Here is a 16,997-nt window from a genome sequence, read left to right on the forward strand (position 1 = left end):
ATCCTGAAAGAAATTCAGAATGTTGAATCTAGGTTATCAGTTTTCAAGAAGAAATAAGCATTTGTTTCTGTCAGCCCCAGACAGAATAGGGACTAGCACTGATGCAGAGTTTTGTAATTTTCCTTGCATCACCACTTAGAGGCAAAAGAATGCGTTGAACGTTTTGATAGAAAAGGCTAATTCTCTTAAATACGTTTCTAAATTACTATGTGAAGTCTAATTTCAGATCATTTTCCATCCTAAATCCCTCATTTGGAATTTTAGCTTTTGATTCCCAAAAGAGTTAAAGGACTGCATTTAGCTGGGCTCAGCATGCTCATGTGCCCCTAGTGACTTCAAAACTATCCAGCGCTACAGGTCCCTTTTTCAATTAGGGGAAAATGCGTTAATCCTAGGAGCCATCCAAATTCCACCTTCCTTGGTCTTCCCCTGAGTGTAGGGGAAGACCTTCCTTCATCTTCTCATTTCCACATTTAGCCTTGATCTTTAAATAGTAATTTTTCCCCAGAGTGGCAGAAAAGTCAGAATTTTTTCCATTTGTGTTGCTTTAATAATATCCTCGATTGCTATCAGCTTGTCATCCGCCTTAAGTCCTGATGACAAAATCTGATCACAGGAACCCAGGAGTGAGAAGCAGGAACTTGACTCACACTCTCAGCCTTGCTCCTTCTGGAGGGGGAACAAATGATTCATTTATTTCATGTCTCAATTTCCTTACTGGAGTGTGCGTGTGTATGTGTGCATGTATAATTTCCTATATATCTATGTTTATATCCCTATACTACTTAAGTCTTAACTCCAAGACATGACTTGGTAACTTCAGACCCACAGGGGTCTTATAGATAATCAAAGCACTGATATGGCTGACTCTTTGCATATGTGCTGGACTCCTGACATGTTATAAGCCATTTTCACATCTGCCATCTCATTCTATTCTCTCCATACCTCTCTGAGAAAGGAAGCCTACTAAGTCTGGTGAGACGTGTTGTGCACATCTTACCTCTTTGAAACTAAAGCACAAAGTCATAAAGGGGTTCGATCAAGGTGATGTAGTAAGTTAGAGGCAGGCTGCGGGCTAGAACCTGGGTTTAAAGACTCTTACTCTCTGATTTTTCTTTCAACACTCCATGGTATTCCAATTAATAATTAATAATTGCAAACACTTTAAAATATCCTAAGCCATGAATTACTTATTCCTCAACATTTGTGGACTGCTGGCATGTTCTGGCAAACTTAAAAATAGGTCATCTTCTTACTAAATCATTTTTTTCCTCTTGATTTTTATTTTTCTTCATTCTGTTTTACCTCAGCATTTGATGCAAGAGAGACGACCTGCCAAAGTAAACTTTTGAGTTCTAGAACCTACCAGGGAGGCCTGAGAGAAGTCTACTGAAATGAGATCTAGAAACCAATTTTTATATGCTTCATTTCTTGTGCAACTATCTGGGAGACCTCAGGCAGGCCATTTCACTTCTCTGCATTTCATTTTATTAAATATAGGAAATAAGGGAACTTGACTAGGTAATTACAAGCTCTCCTTGGATTGCACAATTTTATCTTTATTATATAACTATGGCATAGAGTCTTTTTAGTTGTGTGGAAGAGAAAATAATGGACTCACCTGATATCAAATATGGCATGCATGTGTGTGTGTTTGTGCACGCGTGTGTGTGTGTGTGTGTGTGTGAGTTAGACACTCGAAACTAGTCATGGTTAACCAACAAGTCAACGGAATATTCCTTCCCCAAATCCTCCGGTACTTTCTTCCAAAGGCACTTTATACGACAGCTATTAAAAGAGTACTCCCTGTAGGAAAACAGCCCGTTGCATGGCAAGAGTGATGTCATCTTGAAGTGAAACCACCATGATGACCTATATTTGACTCCTGCATACTCAGATGTTCTCGTAGCATAGAGAACTGCTCATAAAGATGTTTATCTAACCTCTCCAGTGGTCATGAGTTTTGCAAGAAAGTCTGAGGTGTGACAAACTGCACATGTTTTACAAAAAAAGCTTGTTACATAAAGAATATTTTCTGGAAAGCAAGTGCAGAGATTCACCCTCTTGCAGCCATCCAAAACATTGCTTCTGTTCATAAATCCTTATTAAATATTTCTTTCTGAGAAACTAGGTTTGTCAGCCTCTTTCTTCTGCCTCCCAGCTCTCTCGGCCTTTGGCGGTAGATTTGTATATACCTGCTCGCCAAGGAACGTTCCCATTCAGACTTTGCCCTTCTGTAGTGCAATGGAAGGTTACAAAGTAAGCAGGAGTGGACCATTGTGTCAATCACTAGTGTCTACAAACTTTCAGTAAATTATAAATCACATTTCTTTTCTCAGAGCCATTAAATATGCCTGAATTTTATTAGATATTTTAATGCAGAAAGTTTTTTTTTTTTTTTTTTTATTTCAAGGGTCAGATTAAGGGATGAGCAAGAGGAAAAAAGCATTTATGTCATGATCCCATTATCACCTATTTTAAAAGCTATTCATAATTTTTTTAAGCATATTCAGATACTTAGCTAAGTCTCCCAGCAACTCTGGCAGAGCAATTATAATTTTTCCATTTTACAGATAAGCAAAGTGAGGTCCAAGAGGTTAAATGACTTGTACAAAATATATACATATATTAATAAGTTCAACTAGGACATAAGATCAGGTCTTCTCACTCCTAGCCTAGTTTTACTAATATAGTACCCATTTAATTATACCTAGAATTTTCCTTTGAGACAGAGATAATAGTTCCAGTTCTGGGAAGCATTTTGACTGCCCTGGATCAAGATACTTCTGTTATTTCCTCACTATCATTTTTATAAAAAGAAAACTGGACCTATCAGGTTAGAGTAGGTTATCAAAACTCTAAACATTGCCATCAACTTGAGTTAACATAACTTAACAGGTTGTTACAATATGCAATTGGTATGAGTGACTTCAAAATATGTTTTTATTATATATATTACACACACACACACACACACACACACACACACACCATAGAAATCTCTATTCACATGAATAGTCTTTTTCCTTAATAAAACTATTACACATGGTAAAAAGGAGTTTGAGGAAAAAATTAATAAAAGAACTGTGCCAAATCACCACTACCTATAAATAAGATCCAACAAAAATACTGTGGCCCACTCTCAAGTTGTAGATTTAAATCTGGCTCTGCCACGTACTAGCTATGTGATCATGGAAATAAAAATGAGATTTACCTTCTAAAATTGTTTCAAGTTTATATTTTTTGTAAAGTGCTTAGCACAGTGCCTTTCAAATGTGAAATGCCCCATAAAAGCTGTTTTTAGCATCTGCATCATAATCATCAGCATCATCATGTCGTTACTAACAGTATTTATCTGTGTATAGATTAACAGTAGCAGATTTTCAGAACTACAATCTCTCTTACTACTCACTTATTCAATGTCAGCCAATGAAATGGAAATTCGTTTTTACATTAATTTGGGCTTAGTGGCCAGGGAACAGTTGCTTGGGGACCCCAATGATTGTTGATTAGCTCCAAGTTCTACCAATAACTAGCCATGTGACGATGTTCTAAATTATTGGCAGCACTATACTTCCTGTACTTCATTTATAAAGCAGAGGAACAGAATTGATTTTAAAAATGCTTCATTAAAAAAAGGTTAAAATTATAGCTCAATTGTTAAGAGTATATATAAGAAAACATTTAAGTTTTGCTCAAAACTACTCTATCTGACCATATCTTCTTCTTACACAGTACTATTAAGAGACATTAAGGATTTTTTTTTCCATGCAAAAAATAATAGCAATCAAGACAGCCTGACCTTTTCATTATTGTGGCCATTCTTTATTAAATCATGTTCAATTACTTCCTCCTACTGCCAAGAGGCTGATTCTGGTTTATTGTTTGTTATAAGTTGCCACTGACTAATATCTGTAAAATTGAATTTAGTACAGGACTAATATTATAGATTTGTAATTAATAAAGCTGTCCCAGTAATCCAGCAAAGGGAATCTTGTCTGTATTTATAAGATGTGACAGTTCCCATCACCCTACAATCATTTTCATGTTAATACTGTGTGTTCTCACCTGCTCCTTCTGAAACCAATTTTACCTATTTATATAAAATAATGGCTGTGGTCATTAACAAAGTGAGACAAGCTTGACCCAAACAGTCTCTTTTTAAGAGGAGAATTCCAGAAAGACATTTTTATGCATGGGCTATGTTTCCTCTGAGAATATGATATTGCCTTCTCTTTTCGAGAGTAACTTATGTTGACACAAGATCTTGAGCATTGAAGACCAGCAGAAACTGAAACTGGCAAATCACCAGCCCAGGACTTTATTCCTCACCCGTGTGATTAGGGATTCTTTTCACCCTCTCTAAGAAGATGGGATCTTTGTCAAAGTTATGGTCTCATACTACAAAATCAGATGGCGCAGAATACAGTCTGCACTACTACTTCCAGAGAAGACCTCCTAAGAACTGATGACTGTACACTTCTGACTTCCTATGCCTACTTACATGGCCAGATAGGTGGGACATGGCCAGTATTACACAAACGGTATTTTTTGGTGATGTTTGTAGTTTAAAATATTTGTTTCCCCTTTCTACCAAGTCCATCCTTACGGAGGCCTGTCCTAGTAGCCTTTTGTGTAACGGGATTATGCACCTCATCCCATGGACATTAGGCTTGCCCATGTGATTTTCTTTGGCCAATAGAATGAGAGCCAAAATGACTTACTTAAAGCAGAAGCTTTGAGGATCATTTTGTTAATATTCTTCTGTTATTTTCCCCCTTGGCCATGAGAATTATATGCCACAAAATGAAAAAAGCACAGGAGGGAGAACAATACATGCAATATGAACTTTTAAAAAATGTTTTGCTTTAAACCACTGAAATTTTGAGGGCTATTTTTACCACAGCATAGTCTAGCTTAAACTGACCAACACAGACCCATTCGATCACCTTTAGATAAATAGATGATGGATGGATAGACAGACAGAGATATGCCATAATAATTACAGGAAGACAAATTACACACTAGATAAAGAAATTGGGCCAAGGGAATTTCTGAACATGACATAACAAAACATGAGAAAATTTTTGTTAGGAACTCTTGGAGACATAGAAAACCTAAATAGTCACCAGAAGTTTGCTTTATAACAGAGCTACTAAATATCAGGAAATACAGCACAGTATTTTAGGGGTGAAAAAACCTTCAAAATCAATCTATTCTGATGTATTTTTTATTTTTTAAGATAAATTCCCAGCCAAAAGAAAAAAAAATAACTTGCTGAAGGTCATTCAAATATATGATGGCACAACCAAGACAACAGTCCTTAAATAGGAATCATAGGGTATATAGAGAGGGGGTGTGTGTATACGTATACACACACACACATATATATATATATATGGTATATAGAGCCCTATACCCATTGCCTCATTGCATCATAGAAAATCAAGAATAGGGTTTTACTGCAGAACAATAACTGTGTAGATCTTCGGAAGACTACAAAAGACAAAGTGTTAATTTAATTGGCAATGCAAGACAGCTAATAAGTAATGTGCAGAAAAATGGCAACAAAGCTTTGAGCTGCTTAGCTTAAGTTGAAAAAGAAACAAAGACAGAGAAGACTATAGGCACAGATGTCCATGTATAGCCATGTATAGAACTTCACAGTTTTGTTTTTATTCTAAATTCATCTTGTATGAAAATGAATAGTAGAGATAAACTGACTAAACTTAAAATTGCTTATACTAGATATTTATGATAAATAAATCCAGTTATAGAACATCAAGAGGAAGACCTCGATTGGCCAGATTCTGACACTTCTTTGTAACCTTCATATCCATTAATTATTTATTGCTAAAACTTTACCCTTATTCTCAGGCAAACCCTGAGTGAGTCATGGTTTCAACCTTCATTCTTAAAGTATTGTTTTGTAATAAAAATTTTCTTTATATCTTAAAGAAAAATGAATATTGTTCATTTTTATATACATTTATAGAGTACTATTTTGTGATTGTCTTTAATTTTATCCCATTTTTGATAGAGATATAAATTCTTATTGCTTTCTGAATATAAAAACAGTAATTCAAGAAGAAAACCATATAACCCTGAAAACAGGATAGGGAATGGTAAGGACTTTGGTAAACTAGAGATTGTATATGCCCCACCAGGTGATAACTCAGCTCTCCACAATTGTTTTCACATGGGAATGAGGGCCCAGATGTATAAGATGCAGTGATATTTAAGAATTTCTCATGAAATTTCTCATTGCTTAAAGTTGACTGAAATAAATAAAATCTAACTCTATTCATGACTAATGACCCATGTTCCAGGCAGGAGTTAGACCATTAGCTGTCAATTAACAACTTCTGACTTTACCTCTTTGGATGTAAGTAAAATTACAATTGGACTTGATCCTTAAGGTTTAGCCCTAAAATGTTATTTTTGTATCAGTCTAATTTTACTCTCAGTCATTGACACTGGTAACGAGAAATCACTAGCGAAGGAAATGTCATCATTAGGTGGTTACAATTGGTGTCCATGATTGCATTATCTCTTTAACAAGGAGGCATTACACAGCTCATGAATTACACATTGTCTTTTATATTGCACTGCACAGCCCTTCACTTAGCAGGGAACAATAGATACAATGATGAAAATCAAAGTGCATGGTGCTGTTAGCATATGAGTATAGGCAGATTAGAAATTATGTTTGGAAACTATTCCAGTGAACACCATTATCTAAATTGAAGCTTTCATCTTTAAGTCTACCAGCAATGTCACTTGCTTATTGTACTTCAATATTTGTTAATAGAGGTACCATGTTGGAGAGCTAGTAGTGAGGTGCTTATGGGCAAACCAGTTAGGTTTGTGGTGGGCATAGGGGAAGAACTGTTACTTTAAGGAAATGCTACTTTGTAATATATCTTTTTGTCATCATACTGGAAGATGGTTATTGCAAGGAGTAGTTCATTTTGGAGTGGATAAATTGGAAGAAAAAGAAATGTGAAACATTAGACATTTATGATATGTTTTCTATGTTAAATGTAAAAGCACTGTCAACTTCTTGAACAGCAGAGAAACCCATACATAAAAATGAATCAAAAAATAATATTGTAAGTTGTGTTTAACATAGTGGTCACTCTCCTTTCCTTGAAATTTTCTGATCTGTTTCTACCTGTCTGAATGTGCTAATAAAACTGGCTGTTCTTGATTTTCTAAATGAGATTGATTACATGAGCAGCAGGTGAGAATGTTGAATAAATTCTAGTCAACCCCTATTCTGTACGCCCAACAAATTCTTTTCTGGGCTGTTGTGTACTACAATGTGTTGTGACCTACATAATAATCTCCTTTTGAAGAAAAGAAAATTAAATTTTTTAAACAAAACACTCATTATTATCCTCATTGCTATATGTTGCTCTTTTCAATATATAATATGCTTTAATTTGAGTATCTGCAATGCTAAATAGCATTATTTTCTGAAAATGCAAAAATAAGATGAAGAAATCACTCAATTACATTAAATAGGGTAAAATGAATCTTTAACAAAGTTGTATGTAGAGTATTTCTGTAGGCTCAGTCTCCATTTTCTCACTCATATTTTAAAATTTTTAAAAATTATTTATTGTTTTGAAATTATTTGGGAGCAGCAGTTGAGCATGAAGGATCTATCAGCTATATCAGTCACACTGATGTTAAGTGTCTGTTGAATGTAGTAAAATAGAATTTCCAGTTGAATTAGGAAAAATCAACAACTTGGATAAAAGTTAATGCTTTCTTGACCTGGTCGGTTTTGATAGACTGTTAAAATAAGAGATTAATCCTTAAATTTATTGTAAATAGTAGCATGCAAACCTTTTATTATGCTTTCTTTCAAATGAGATTTTCATTCATGGAACAAATTTATACAAATACACTGGATCCAGCAGTTTGCGAATTAAAGCCAGAGTTGAATGGTGACCCATAGGTCCACTTAACTAGTGAATAATAATATCTTATAAGCAGTAAATAAGCTCTTTGAAAAGCGAAAGACATGATTGCTGAACTGTTCCTCACTTGATGTTTTTATTGTATCTAAACATAATTGCTATTCCTACAGGGTAACATACTGTTGATGCATATATTTGGTTATCTTATTAAATGCTAATACTTCATTGGTGCATGTCTCTGTAAAATTAGCTATTATCAAGCTTAGGAATAATTTTTATTTTAATTAATTCATCTTTTTAATCTAATAGTTTTATGAGAGACAGTGGGGTAAAAATTCTGGATCTGGAAAAATAACTCTACATCACTGAATATCCTTGAGTAAAATACATAGCTCATCTAATTTCAATTTTGTTATCTGTGAAAGGGAAAAATAATCATACCTTTCACAGAGGCTTGTAGTGAGAAATAAAATGCTATCATGTATGTACCACAGATGCCAGAAAGTCATAAAACCCATTGTCCCTTCCCAGCCCACAACTGAGCTGCATTTTCTAGCCTCATTTTATCTCTATGGGAACATGAAACTAGTTCCTGACTACAGAACATAAGCAGAAATGACGTGTCACCTTGAAAACAAATAATTTTCCTTGAATTTCATATGACTTCTCTATGTCATCTGCCTCCACCCCTTAAAAACTATCTTCCCTCTAGGTGATATCAGAACAAACTTGGAATTTAAAATCCAAATGCATGGTTTTTAAATGTAATAGATTAATATTTCAGAATTGCAGCTGAAAGAAAGTTGCCATTTTTTGTTAACATACTTTTTTAAAAAAATATAATAACATATTACTAATAACAAAATAAATGGAGGAGGAGTATTATTTCCCCTAAATTAAAAACCTAAATGTCAAGGAGTTTGTTTTTGCATTTGACTTGTTTTGAAAATATATTGAAAACTTGATGAAGGAAAATATTCATTGATAAAGAAGGTAACTCTTACATTAAGGCATCAACAGTGTGACCTTGGTTATATCAGGGATAATGGATAAGTATTGAGGACAAGGACATTAAAGAAGCATCTAATCAAACACATTCCTTTAAGAACTTTCATCCCAGAGAAGGAGAGCTACTTCTCCATGGCTGCTCCTGGCCCAGCTCTATTTGCATAATTCATATATTTTCCTCTCCTGAAACCAAAGTTGACTTTCTAAATTGAAGCTCAAAAATAAAGTAAAAATCTATTACTGTGCAATCATCCACACATTTATTTTAAGATATTACGCTGCTTCAAATAGTTTCAAAAATTTAGTATTGACTAAAATAGACTCACAACTCACTGAGGCTCTCAAAAGTAACAAGAGACTGTAGAATTGGTGCTCTCGTTGTTTATTTCTCTTTTATTATTTAGGGGTTTTTTTCCCCCTTTCAATCTCTTGAATTAAAAAATTACTACGAACTTGTGTCTTTTATTTTTCCTTTTTCACCCCAAAATATCTCATCTCAATGATGAGTAAAGTTTTATTATGTGTATCTTCTTAGTTTACCAAGGACATTTAAATTAAAATACAGCCTAGAAGGTGGAAGCTATTGTTTTCTATTTGGGGAATTATTTCATTCGTATATATGTACAGATGGAGGCGAAGAAAACTGAACTTGATAAAATCAAATGAGCAGACACACTGAAGTAGGTACAACCTATCCAGAAAATCTCAGGGAATGGAAAAGATATGATTAGAGTATAATACACAGTGTTTGAAGACATAAAGTAGATTATAGATATTTTAGAAATCAGGCAATGAGCATAGACTTCATCCATGGAGCTGGTGTTTCTAAAATTGTGCTCTGCAGGCCACTGGTGGAAAAAACCACGCATTTAGTGGTATATAGATTTTTATTTTCATATTTATGTATTTTGTGTAATAAAAATCAGAAAAATATAACTAGCACATGGAATCTAAGCCAAAAAGGTGAGTTAAAGACAACAAAGACTATAAATAATAATTAATGTGCATGGTTATGCTGAAAAATTATGAAGACGTTTTATGAAACAGTGATATTTTGGATGCATTGCTGGAAATAGTATGAAAGCTTTAATGGTGTTCTAATATGGGAGGCATGTGGTATATTTCTTTTTGATTCATTATGATGACACTTGGATCCCAACAATATAGGTTTCCCTAAGAAACTCATTTGCCCACTTTTCTAGCCCACATCTCATGATGAGAACGTGAAAGAACAAAGTACCAAAAATTGTGGATGGAATTTGATGAACTGGCCATAGCAACATGGCAGAAAGAACAAACTCTCCTAGTTTAGAGTAAGCATTGAGCAATGGAAACATATGTAATAGAATTCTGCATTGCTTATTTAATTGGAAAGATGTACAGCTTTAACAATATAATTGTCATGAACAATCACTTCAACAATTATCTATAATCCACTCTACACAAGCCACCAACCAGGCTAAGAGCCTCATGGATTCAAAGATGATTAAAAGAGGCTTCTGTTGTGAAGTTTATGATTTAGTAGAGTGAATATCTGGGACCGAAGAGTAAAACAAGTACCCAAGTATCACAAGGCAGGAATTATGTTTTTATGAAGTGGGTGAAAATATTCAGGGGGCAGTTAATGGAATAATAATACTAATGATAATGACAGTAATAATACTGCCTTCCATTTACCGAGTCCTTCCCATGTGTCAGGCACAGTTTTAAATATTTTTAATGGAGTATTTTATTTAATTCTCAGAGCAACCCTGTGATATTGGTGATAATGAGCTCAGATATCTTAAATGATTGATACAAAGTCACACCACCGGTAAGTGGCAAAGCTGGTGTTAAAACCTGCACTGCCTGATTCCCAGAGTGAACATTCTTAAAAATTGCTTCAAGTTGTTTTGGTGTTAAGATCAGTAAAGGTATCATTGAGAAGATGCCATTTGTTTAAGCTTTAAAGTCATAGAGATGAGATGGTAAGGATGAATTAAGGAGCCAATCAGGAGAGAAAGGAGGCTGAGATTCAATGTGGACTGGCCAGTTTAATTCAGGAAAATATTAACAGATTAATTCTGTCACTATCTGGAAAATTATAGAAACGATTTTGGAAATTATAGAAACAATTTTGGTTCTTACATATTAGAAACAGAATAGCTTGTGCTTAATTGAACCTCCTGAATTCTTGTGACCTGATAAGAGCTGGACATCAGGGATTCTCTGGGCCACAGTGGGAGTCAAATATCATGATGATTAAGAGCATGGGTCTGGGAGCAGCCCACTTGAATTCATGTCCCAGTGCTTGAACTTGATCCCTGTAAATAAATGAACCCCTCTAAGTCTCAGCTTCCTCATCTGCAGTGATACCATTGGTGTTGACAATAGTAAACACAACCTCGGTTATGAGAATTAAAGTAGATCATTTACACAAGTGCTTGCTATGGCGCATGTAGTCAGTGCTCAGAAAGTGCTAGCTTTTATGATTAATGTGTAAAGCACAGACTGGAAGAGAGAGACTGACAGCAGGGGCATAACGTAATAAGCTACTGACACAGTGCAGATGAGAACAGACACAATCATGAACTAGGACAGCGGCAATGGCAGCTGAAAAGAGGACAGTTACACAAGGTATTTCAGAGGCATAAATGCCTTCGTGATTCATTAGATGTGGGAGGCAGAGACATGACTCTGAGTGTTCACGCCTGGCTCACTGGGGCAGTGGTGGTTCTTTTACCAGATATAGAACAATCAGGAAGAGATGATGATTTGGAGGAGAAATCATGGATGCAGAATCTGTTCTGAAGTTTCTACTGTGAATTAAAGATATTCTCCCTATATTATCCATCTACCACCGAGGAAATAGCTTTCTCCTGTGTGGTACAGATAAAACTGGCAGGAAAGGAAATGACTCAGGTCGCAGATGCAGGCCTATCAGGTGGTGTGAAATTACGTGGTGAGAAAATTCTTTCCTGTGAAATACTCATTCTAACCTTTTGTTTACATCAAGGAGAATATTTCATTTTGGTACTAGTTTCACTTTACTATATCGCTAATATCACTCTCTTCCTCTTTTTCAACGTATTCAGAATCTGGGGAACACAAATATAAGCACTTACAATTTAAGAATGATTTTTTTATATTTTTATATCAACTTCTATTTATGTCAAATAGCCTGGCGTTACAATTATGGTACTTATATAAACTTTCCTTTTTAAAAAGAAAATACTGAAAACAATGACTTTATTTAAAGAGAAAAAAAGTACTAAGGAACCAGCAATACAGTCACCACTTAGATATAACAAAGCTTTAATGAGCGAAGGTTAAAAAACCCTGCACTAAGCTACATCACATTTTAGGCAATATTCTTGTCCATGTACAATAGAGGCTTCTTAAAGGGAGATATTATACATTCACTACAAGTCTAGGAGAAAACCATGTTATAATAATGGCTGAGATTGAATTTCTGATAATTCCCCAAGGAAGTTGTTACTATAGATTCCTCATAGATATTCACTCGTTAGGGAGCTATGCTTTGAAGATAAGGATGGCATCAGACATCAAAGGAATATCAAACAGAAATGTCCAGTCATTGCAAAATTAAATGTCGCAAGAATCGAGCTAGCTGCCTTTCAGTATTTATGCTAATTTTCAATTGAGCCTTTTCTGTTTACAGAGTCTATCAAAACAGTACTGCACACAAAGTACAAACCAGCAGGAGCAAAAAGTGGAAAGACGACCAATGTGTGGGCTAACTACCATACAAAACTCCACAAAGGAGCTGATGAGATCAGCTAAATCATGATACACAGTATCAAATCCAGTATCTTTTCAATAAAGTTTTGCTGTGATTCCTTCAGAAAGATTAATAGCCTTGTGGGACCTTGGTAATTCTCTTTGCCATGCTAAAAGCAAGTAGATAACTTACTTTCCTAGAAGTAGAAGTATCTCTTGACAGTAAATACCCAGATCACTCTCAATATGAGACATTGGGGAGGAAGTAATGTTAGGCCCTGTGATGTAAAACCAACCCTTTCAGTACTGTCACTCTGGGCTGGAAACAACTAAACAAAAAACTTCTAGTCATAAGTTTGTGGGTTCTGATTTAGGGTGCTGGAATAATTATAGTAATATGAATATACAACAGAACTTAATGTCCAATTTCTCATTCTGGAAGCATGCAAAATTGGAGATTAATTTTATACATGTTCTTCCTTTCACAGATGGAAGACTTCAGTTCTAAGGCAATCCTGAACTTATTGTTTTTTTAACCAAATGACAAATTGTTCTACTACTTGATGGTCAGGATTTCCTATGAAGAAGGGAAAAGAAGGCCACTTTTTAAAAATATATTCAAGCATTACTTTGACCTTCTTGTAGACTCTTTTTGCAAAATAAGAAGGCCTTTAGCAGAAAATTGTAAATGCTAAAAATAATGTTAGAGCCAGATAACTCTTGCTTTAGAGGATGGTATTTTTGAAGGTAGAATCATAAATATCCATCTTAGTGTAGGTACTTAATTTGTTTCTCTCTGTACAATAGACCAAGGCCTTATTCCAAATTATTCATCACAAAAATATGTCCTATAAATTCTAGAAAATAATCAGGTATGTGAGAATAAATCAACAGGAAACAGATCAACTTGTGTAAATACATTTCAAATGACATTTCTTAATAGCTGGTAAGCTAAGCTGAGAACCCAATATTTATATTTGAAATTGGGACATATTTAAATTTACCTAATTTAAAAAGGAGTACTTGGAGTAATCTGTATGAAGTATACACTCAGCATTGCAGAGAGTTCAAATTGGCCACCTATGAGACAGATATGGTCTGGAAATGTGTCTAATTTTTCCCATATTATTATTATTATTTTTTTTTTTTGAGACAGAGTCACACTCCTGTCACCCAGGCTAGAGTGCAGTGGCATCATCATAGTTCACTGCTACCTCACACTCCTGGGGTCCACATCGGGCTCCCAGAGTGCTAGGATTACAGGCTTAAACCACCGTGCTTGGCCCCAATATGGGGATTTAAATCAATTCATTAATATCAATGAAAATAATGAGGCTTTATATAAAAATATTGAGTTTTAGCTTCTCTTGAAAAATCTAAAGTCCTGACCACATTATGCCTCCTGCATATCTGATATTATAATGAATATTGTAATTACTAATATTTACTATTAGTGAGGAGAAATATTTACTAATCTTAGTAAATATTAATAAAAGCTACTATTGACTGAGTGCTCACTAGCAGCCAGGTATGATTCTAAGTATTTTTATTATCATTATTATTACTATGATACACTGCATACAGATAGTCTCCCTGTGATGCAGATATTCTTACTCACATTTGGTATCTGGGAAAACATATCCTCTCAGAAATTCAATAAAACTGCCCAAAATCTATAGCTGATAACTAATGGAGTTGGGATTTGAAGCCAGGCTTCTTCAATACCCAAAGCTTGTTCTCTTATCCACTGATGGATAAGTATAAAATAATGAATTACTGAATGGAGAATGATTCCATATCCATTATGATCACTTTTCTGTATTTGCAGAAAGTTCATTCTCCTTGTGTGATTACTTTAATTGCTGCTATTTACTGTATTATAAAACATACTTTCTAAAAGAAACAAAATACTTACACCTAATACATATTTTATTATTTTATAATTGCCATTTAATTTTTGCTTCAATTAGCAAATAATTTACTAATCCAATTTGAATCCAATTTGCTTAAAATTGGTAGAATACATTATTATATATCTGTTCTACTAGAATGCCAATTATAATTTTCTCTAGGAAATTAAAACATTTAATTTAATTTTCTGACTATCATGTGTAAACAGGTATTGAGAAATCTTCCAAATCATTTATACCAGATTTTCAGCTCCAGAAGGGTTATTCAAAATTCTTTTCCAGTGCATCTTACCAGAGGTTGTCTTCACTACTTCAGTGGTATTTCTCAGACCAACAAATGAAAATTGATAAAGTCTCCAGGATCTTGTGTCACCCACTTCAACAGAACTTCGCTTCCATTGGTAAACAATCTCTTCACGTGGATAGCCATCTGCCATGAGATGGGAAAGCTCACATTAAAATTGATTATAAACGAACATTTATAGCAGCCCCTTTCTATGAACAAGACACTGAAGTAAGGACTAAGAGAGAGAGAGAGCTATGAGTTAGATGAGGAACCTGAACTAAAGGGCATTGGTGAGTGGAATAAATGTGATAACATCACATCCTAATAGGAAGTAAGGTTCAAAAGTCAGAAGGTCAAAATTACCCTTGAAAATGACTTAAATTGCATGGAAGGTAGACTACACGGGTCTATATAAGCCTTACGTATACTTCACATTGTCTGGAGTAATGTATACAAAATAACCAGTATACAATAAATAGTCTATATGCAAGATCATAATGAAGGGCAGTCAGCAGGGCAGAATTTTGAGAGTTGTGTAGAAATAGAAAAATAATGACAAGAGTAGACCCAAATTTCTCTCCAGGGCATGCAATTGGAGTGTAAGATGTTTGGGAAGAATAACCTCCACTATTTACACTATTTTCTCTTTCTCTCTCAACTTTTTGGGACTCTATTTTAAGATCCATAGAAATATACAAATAAAAGCAGTAAGTAGAAATGCCATGGGGAAAGATATCAATGAGCTTGGTACCTAGAGAATAGAAAGTCTTTATGAAAAAGGTATCACATTGAAAAGTAGGATAAAGTAGTGGTTATGAGTACCGTTTCCTAGCCATAATGCCCTGGGCAAATTTTTTAAATTTTTTTCTTCTAAATTATTTGTTTCCTTATGGTGATGATAATAGTATTTATCTCAAGGAACTGATGGTCAATTTATATTTTTGGATGGATAAACATTATTATTAAAGTTTGAAATAAACTTTTTCAAGTAAAAGTAAATAAATAAAAACTAGAAATCATTTCAACTGTTTGTCTAATAATAATTATATGTAAAGATAATTGCATGCTTATGGAAGCTGATTGACTACTTAGAATAAAATCCTATATGTTTCCTTTTTTTCCCTTTTCCTTTTGATCCAGCTCTTCTCTTTATCTATTATGTTTATAAATTAAAGAGAGAGAAAAATGAAAGAGGATCCCTAGAGCACTACTGGGTAGGGTGGTATGGCAGGTTGTGTTGAAAACTGAGGAAAAGAATGATGCTATTAGGGAACTTTCTGCAGAGAATGTGCTGGTGTCTGAATTGTTTTGGTAGCAATAAGGAACAGTGAGTTGCATTTGGGTTCAGAGGACATTGCACCAAAGGTTGCTCCAGGCAACCATTGCCAATTTATGAGAAGTTTGCAAGTCAAATGACACCTATTTGTAATTCCTAATAATATAGATCATTCTTTTGCAGAAATCTCCCTAATGGGGACAAGCTGGGATTATGATGAAACAGATTGTCAAAATCATCAAAGTCAACAACAACGACTTATTGCACTTGTGCAATTCTCTGTGATTCTCTTAACTGACATTGCAATCTGAAAGATTCTAGGTGAGAGAGGATATGAAATATGAAAGGAATGTTACTTACAACTGGAGAATTCCAGGGGGCAGGAGTGTTCATCCATTGGGAAGTTGTGCAACTGTAATTGGCACTCAGCATCAATTGTCAGCCTAAAGAGAAAGGTATTAAACATAAATAAAAATATTTTAGAAATATTTTTAAAAATGTACATTAGCACAATTTTTAATGACCATTCATCTTTATTTCTGGAGAACATATCTTATATTTTTATTGATAACACAGTGATCCTCAAAGTAGAAATCCACCAAGTTTAGGAAAAAAATTACTTAAGACTTAATGTAGTCTATTCATTTTCACAGACCAAATAATAGCATCTCATTTCACCTCAACTTGTTTATTCAAAATTTATGATTGCTTAAGTTTTTGTTTTTAGTTTTTTGGGTTTTTTAGGACAAATTAATTGCTCACATGAGATCTCTCAGTGAGTATTATTTGACTTAACAGAATAAACTGTTTTAAGGACTTAAGCTCATTTATTGTTTGCATATAAATGAATGCTGATAATTCTCAGATCT

General features: G+C 34.4%; 1 protein-coding gene across 12 annotated transcripts in view; it reads right to left on the bottom strand.

Moving 5' to 3' along the window:
- Positions 1–16,997, bottom strand: part of GABRG2 (gamma-aminobutyric acid type A receptor subunit gamma2) — a 93,238-nt gene that overhangs the window by 42,424 nt on the left and 33,817 nt on the right. For 11 of the 12 annotated variants that reach the window (XM_069484244.1, XM_069484247.1, XM_069484248.1 and 8 more), the window contains 2 exons: positions 16,489–16,571; positions 14,859–14,996 (listed from right to left, as the gene is read on the bottom strand). In XM_069484244.1, coding sequence (XP_069340345.1) covers positions 14,859–14,996; positions 16,489–16,571 — 221 coding nt within the window. Of the gene's footprint in view, positions 1–13,291; positions 13,295–14,858; positions 14,997–16,488; positions 16,572–16,997 lie in introns of all 12 variants that reach the window. The other variant, XM_069484240.1, reaches the window with a different exon arrangement.

The sequence above is a fragment of the Eulemur rufifrons genome, chromosome 10 (genome assembly GCF_041146395.1).
Source record: "Eulemur rufifrons isolate Redbay chromosome 10, OSU_ERuf_1, whole genome shotgun sequence".
NCBI lineage: Eukaryota > Metazoa > Chordata > Mammalia > Primates > Lemuridae > Eulemur > Eulemur rufifrons.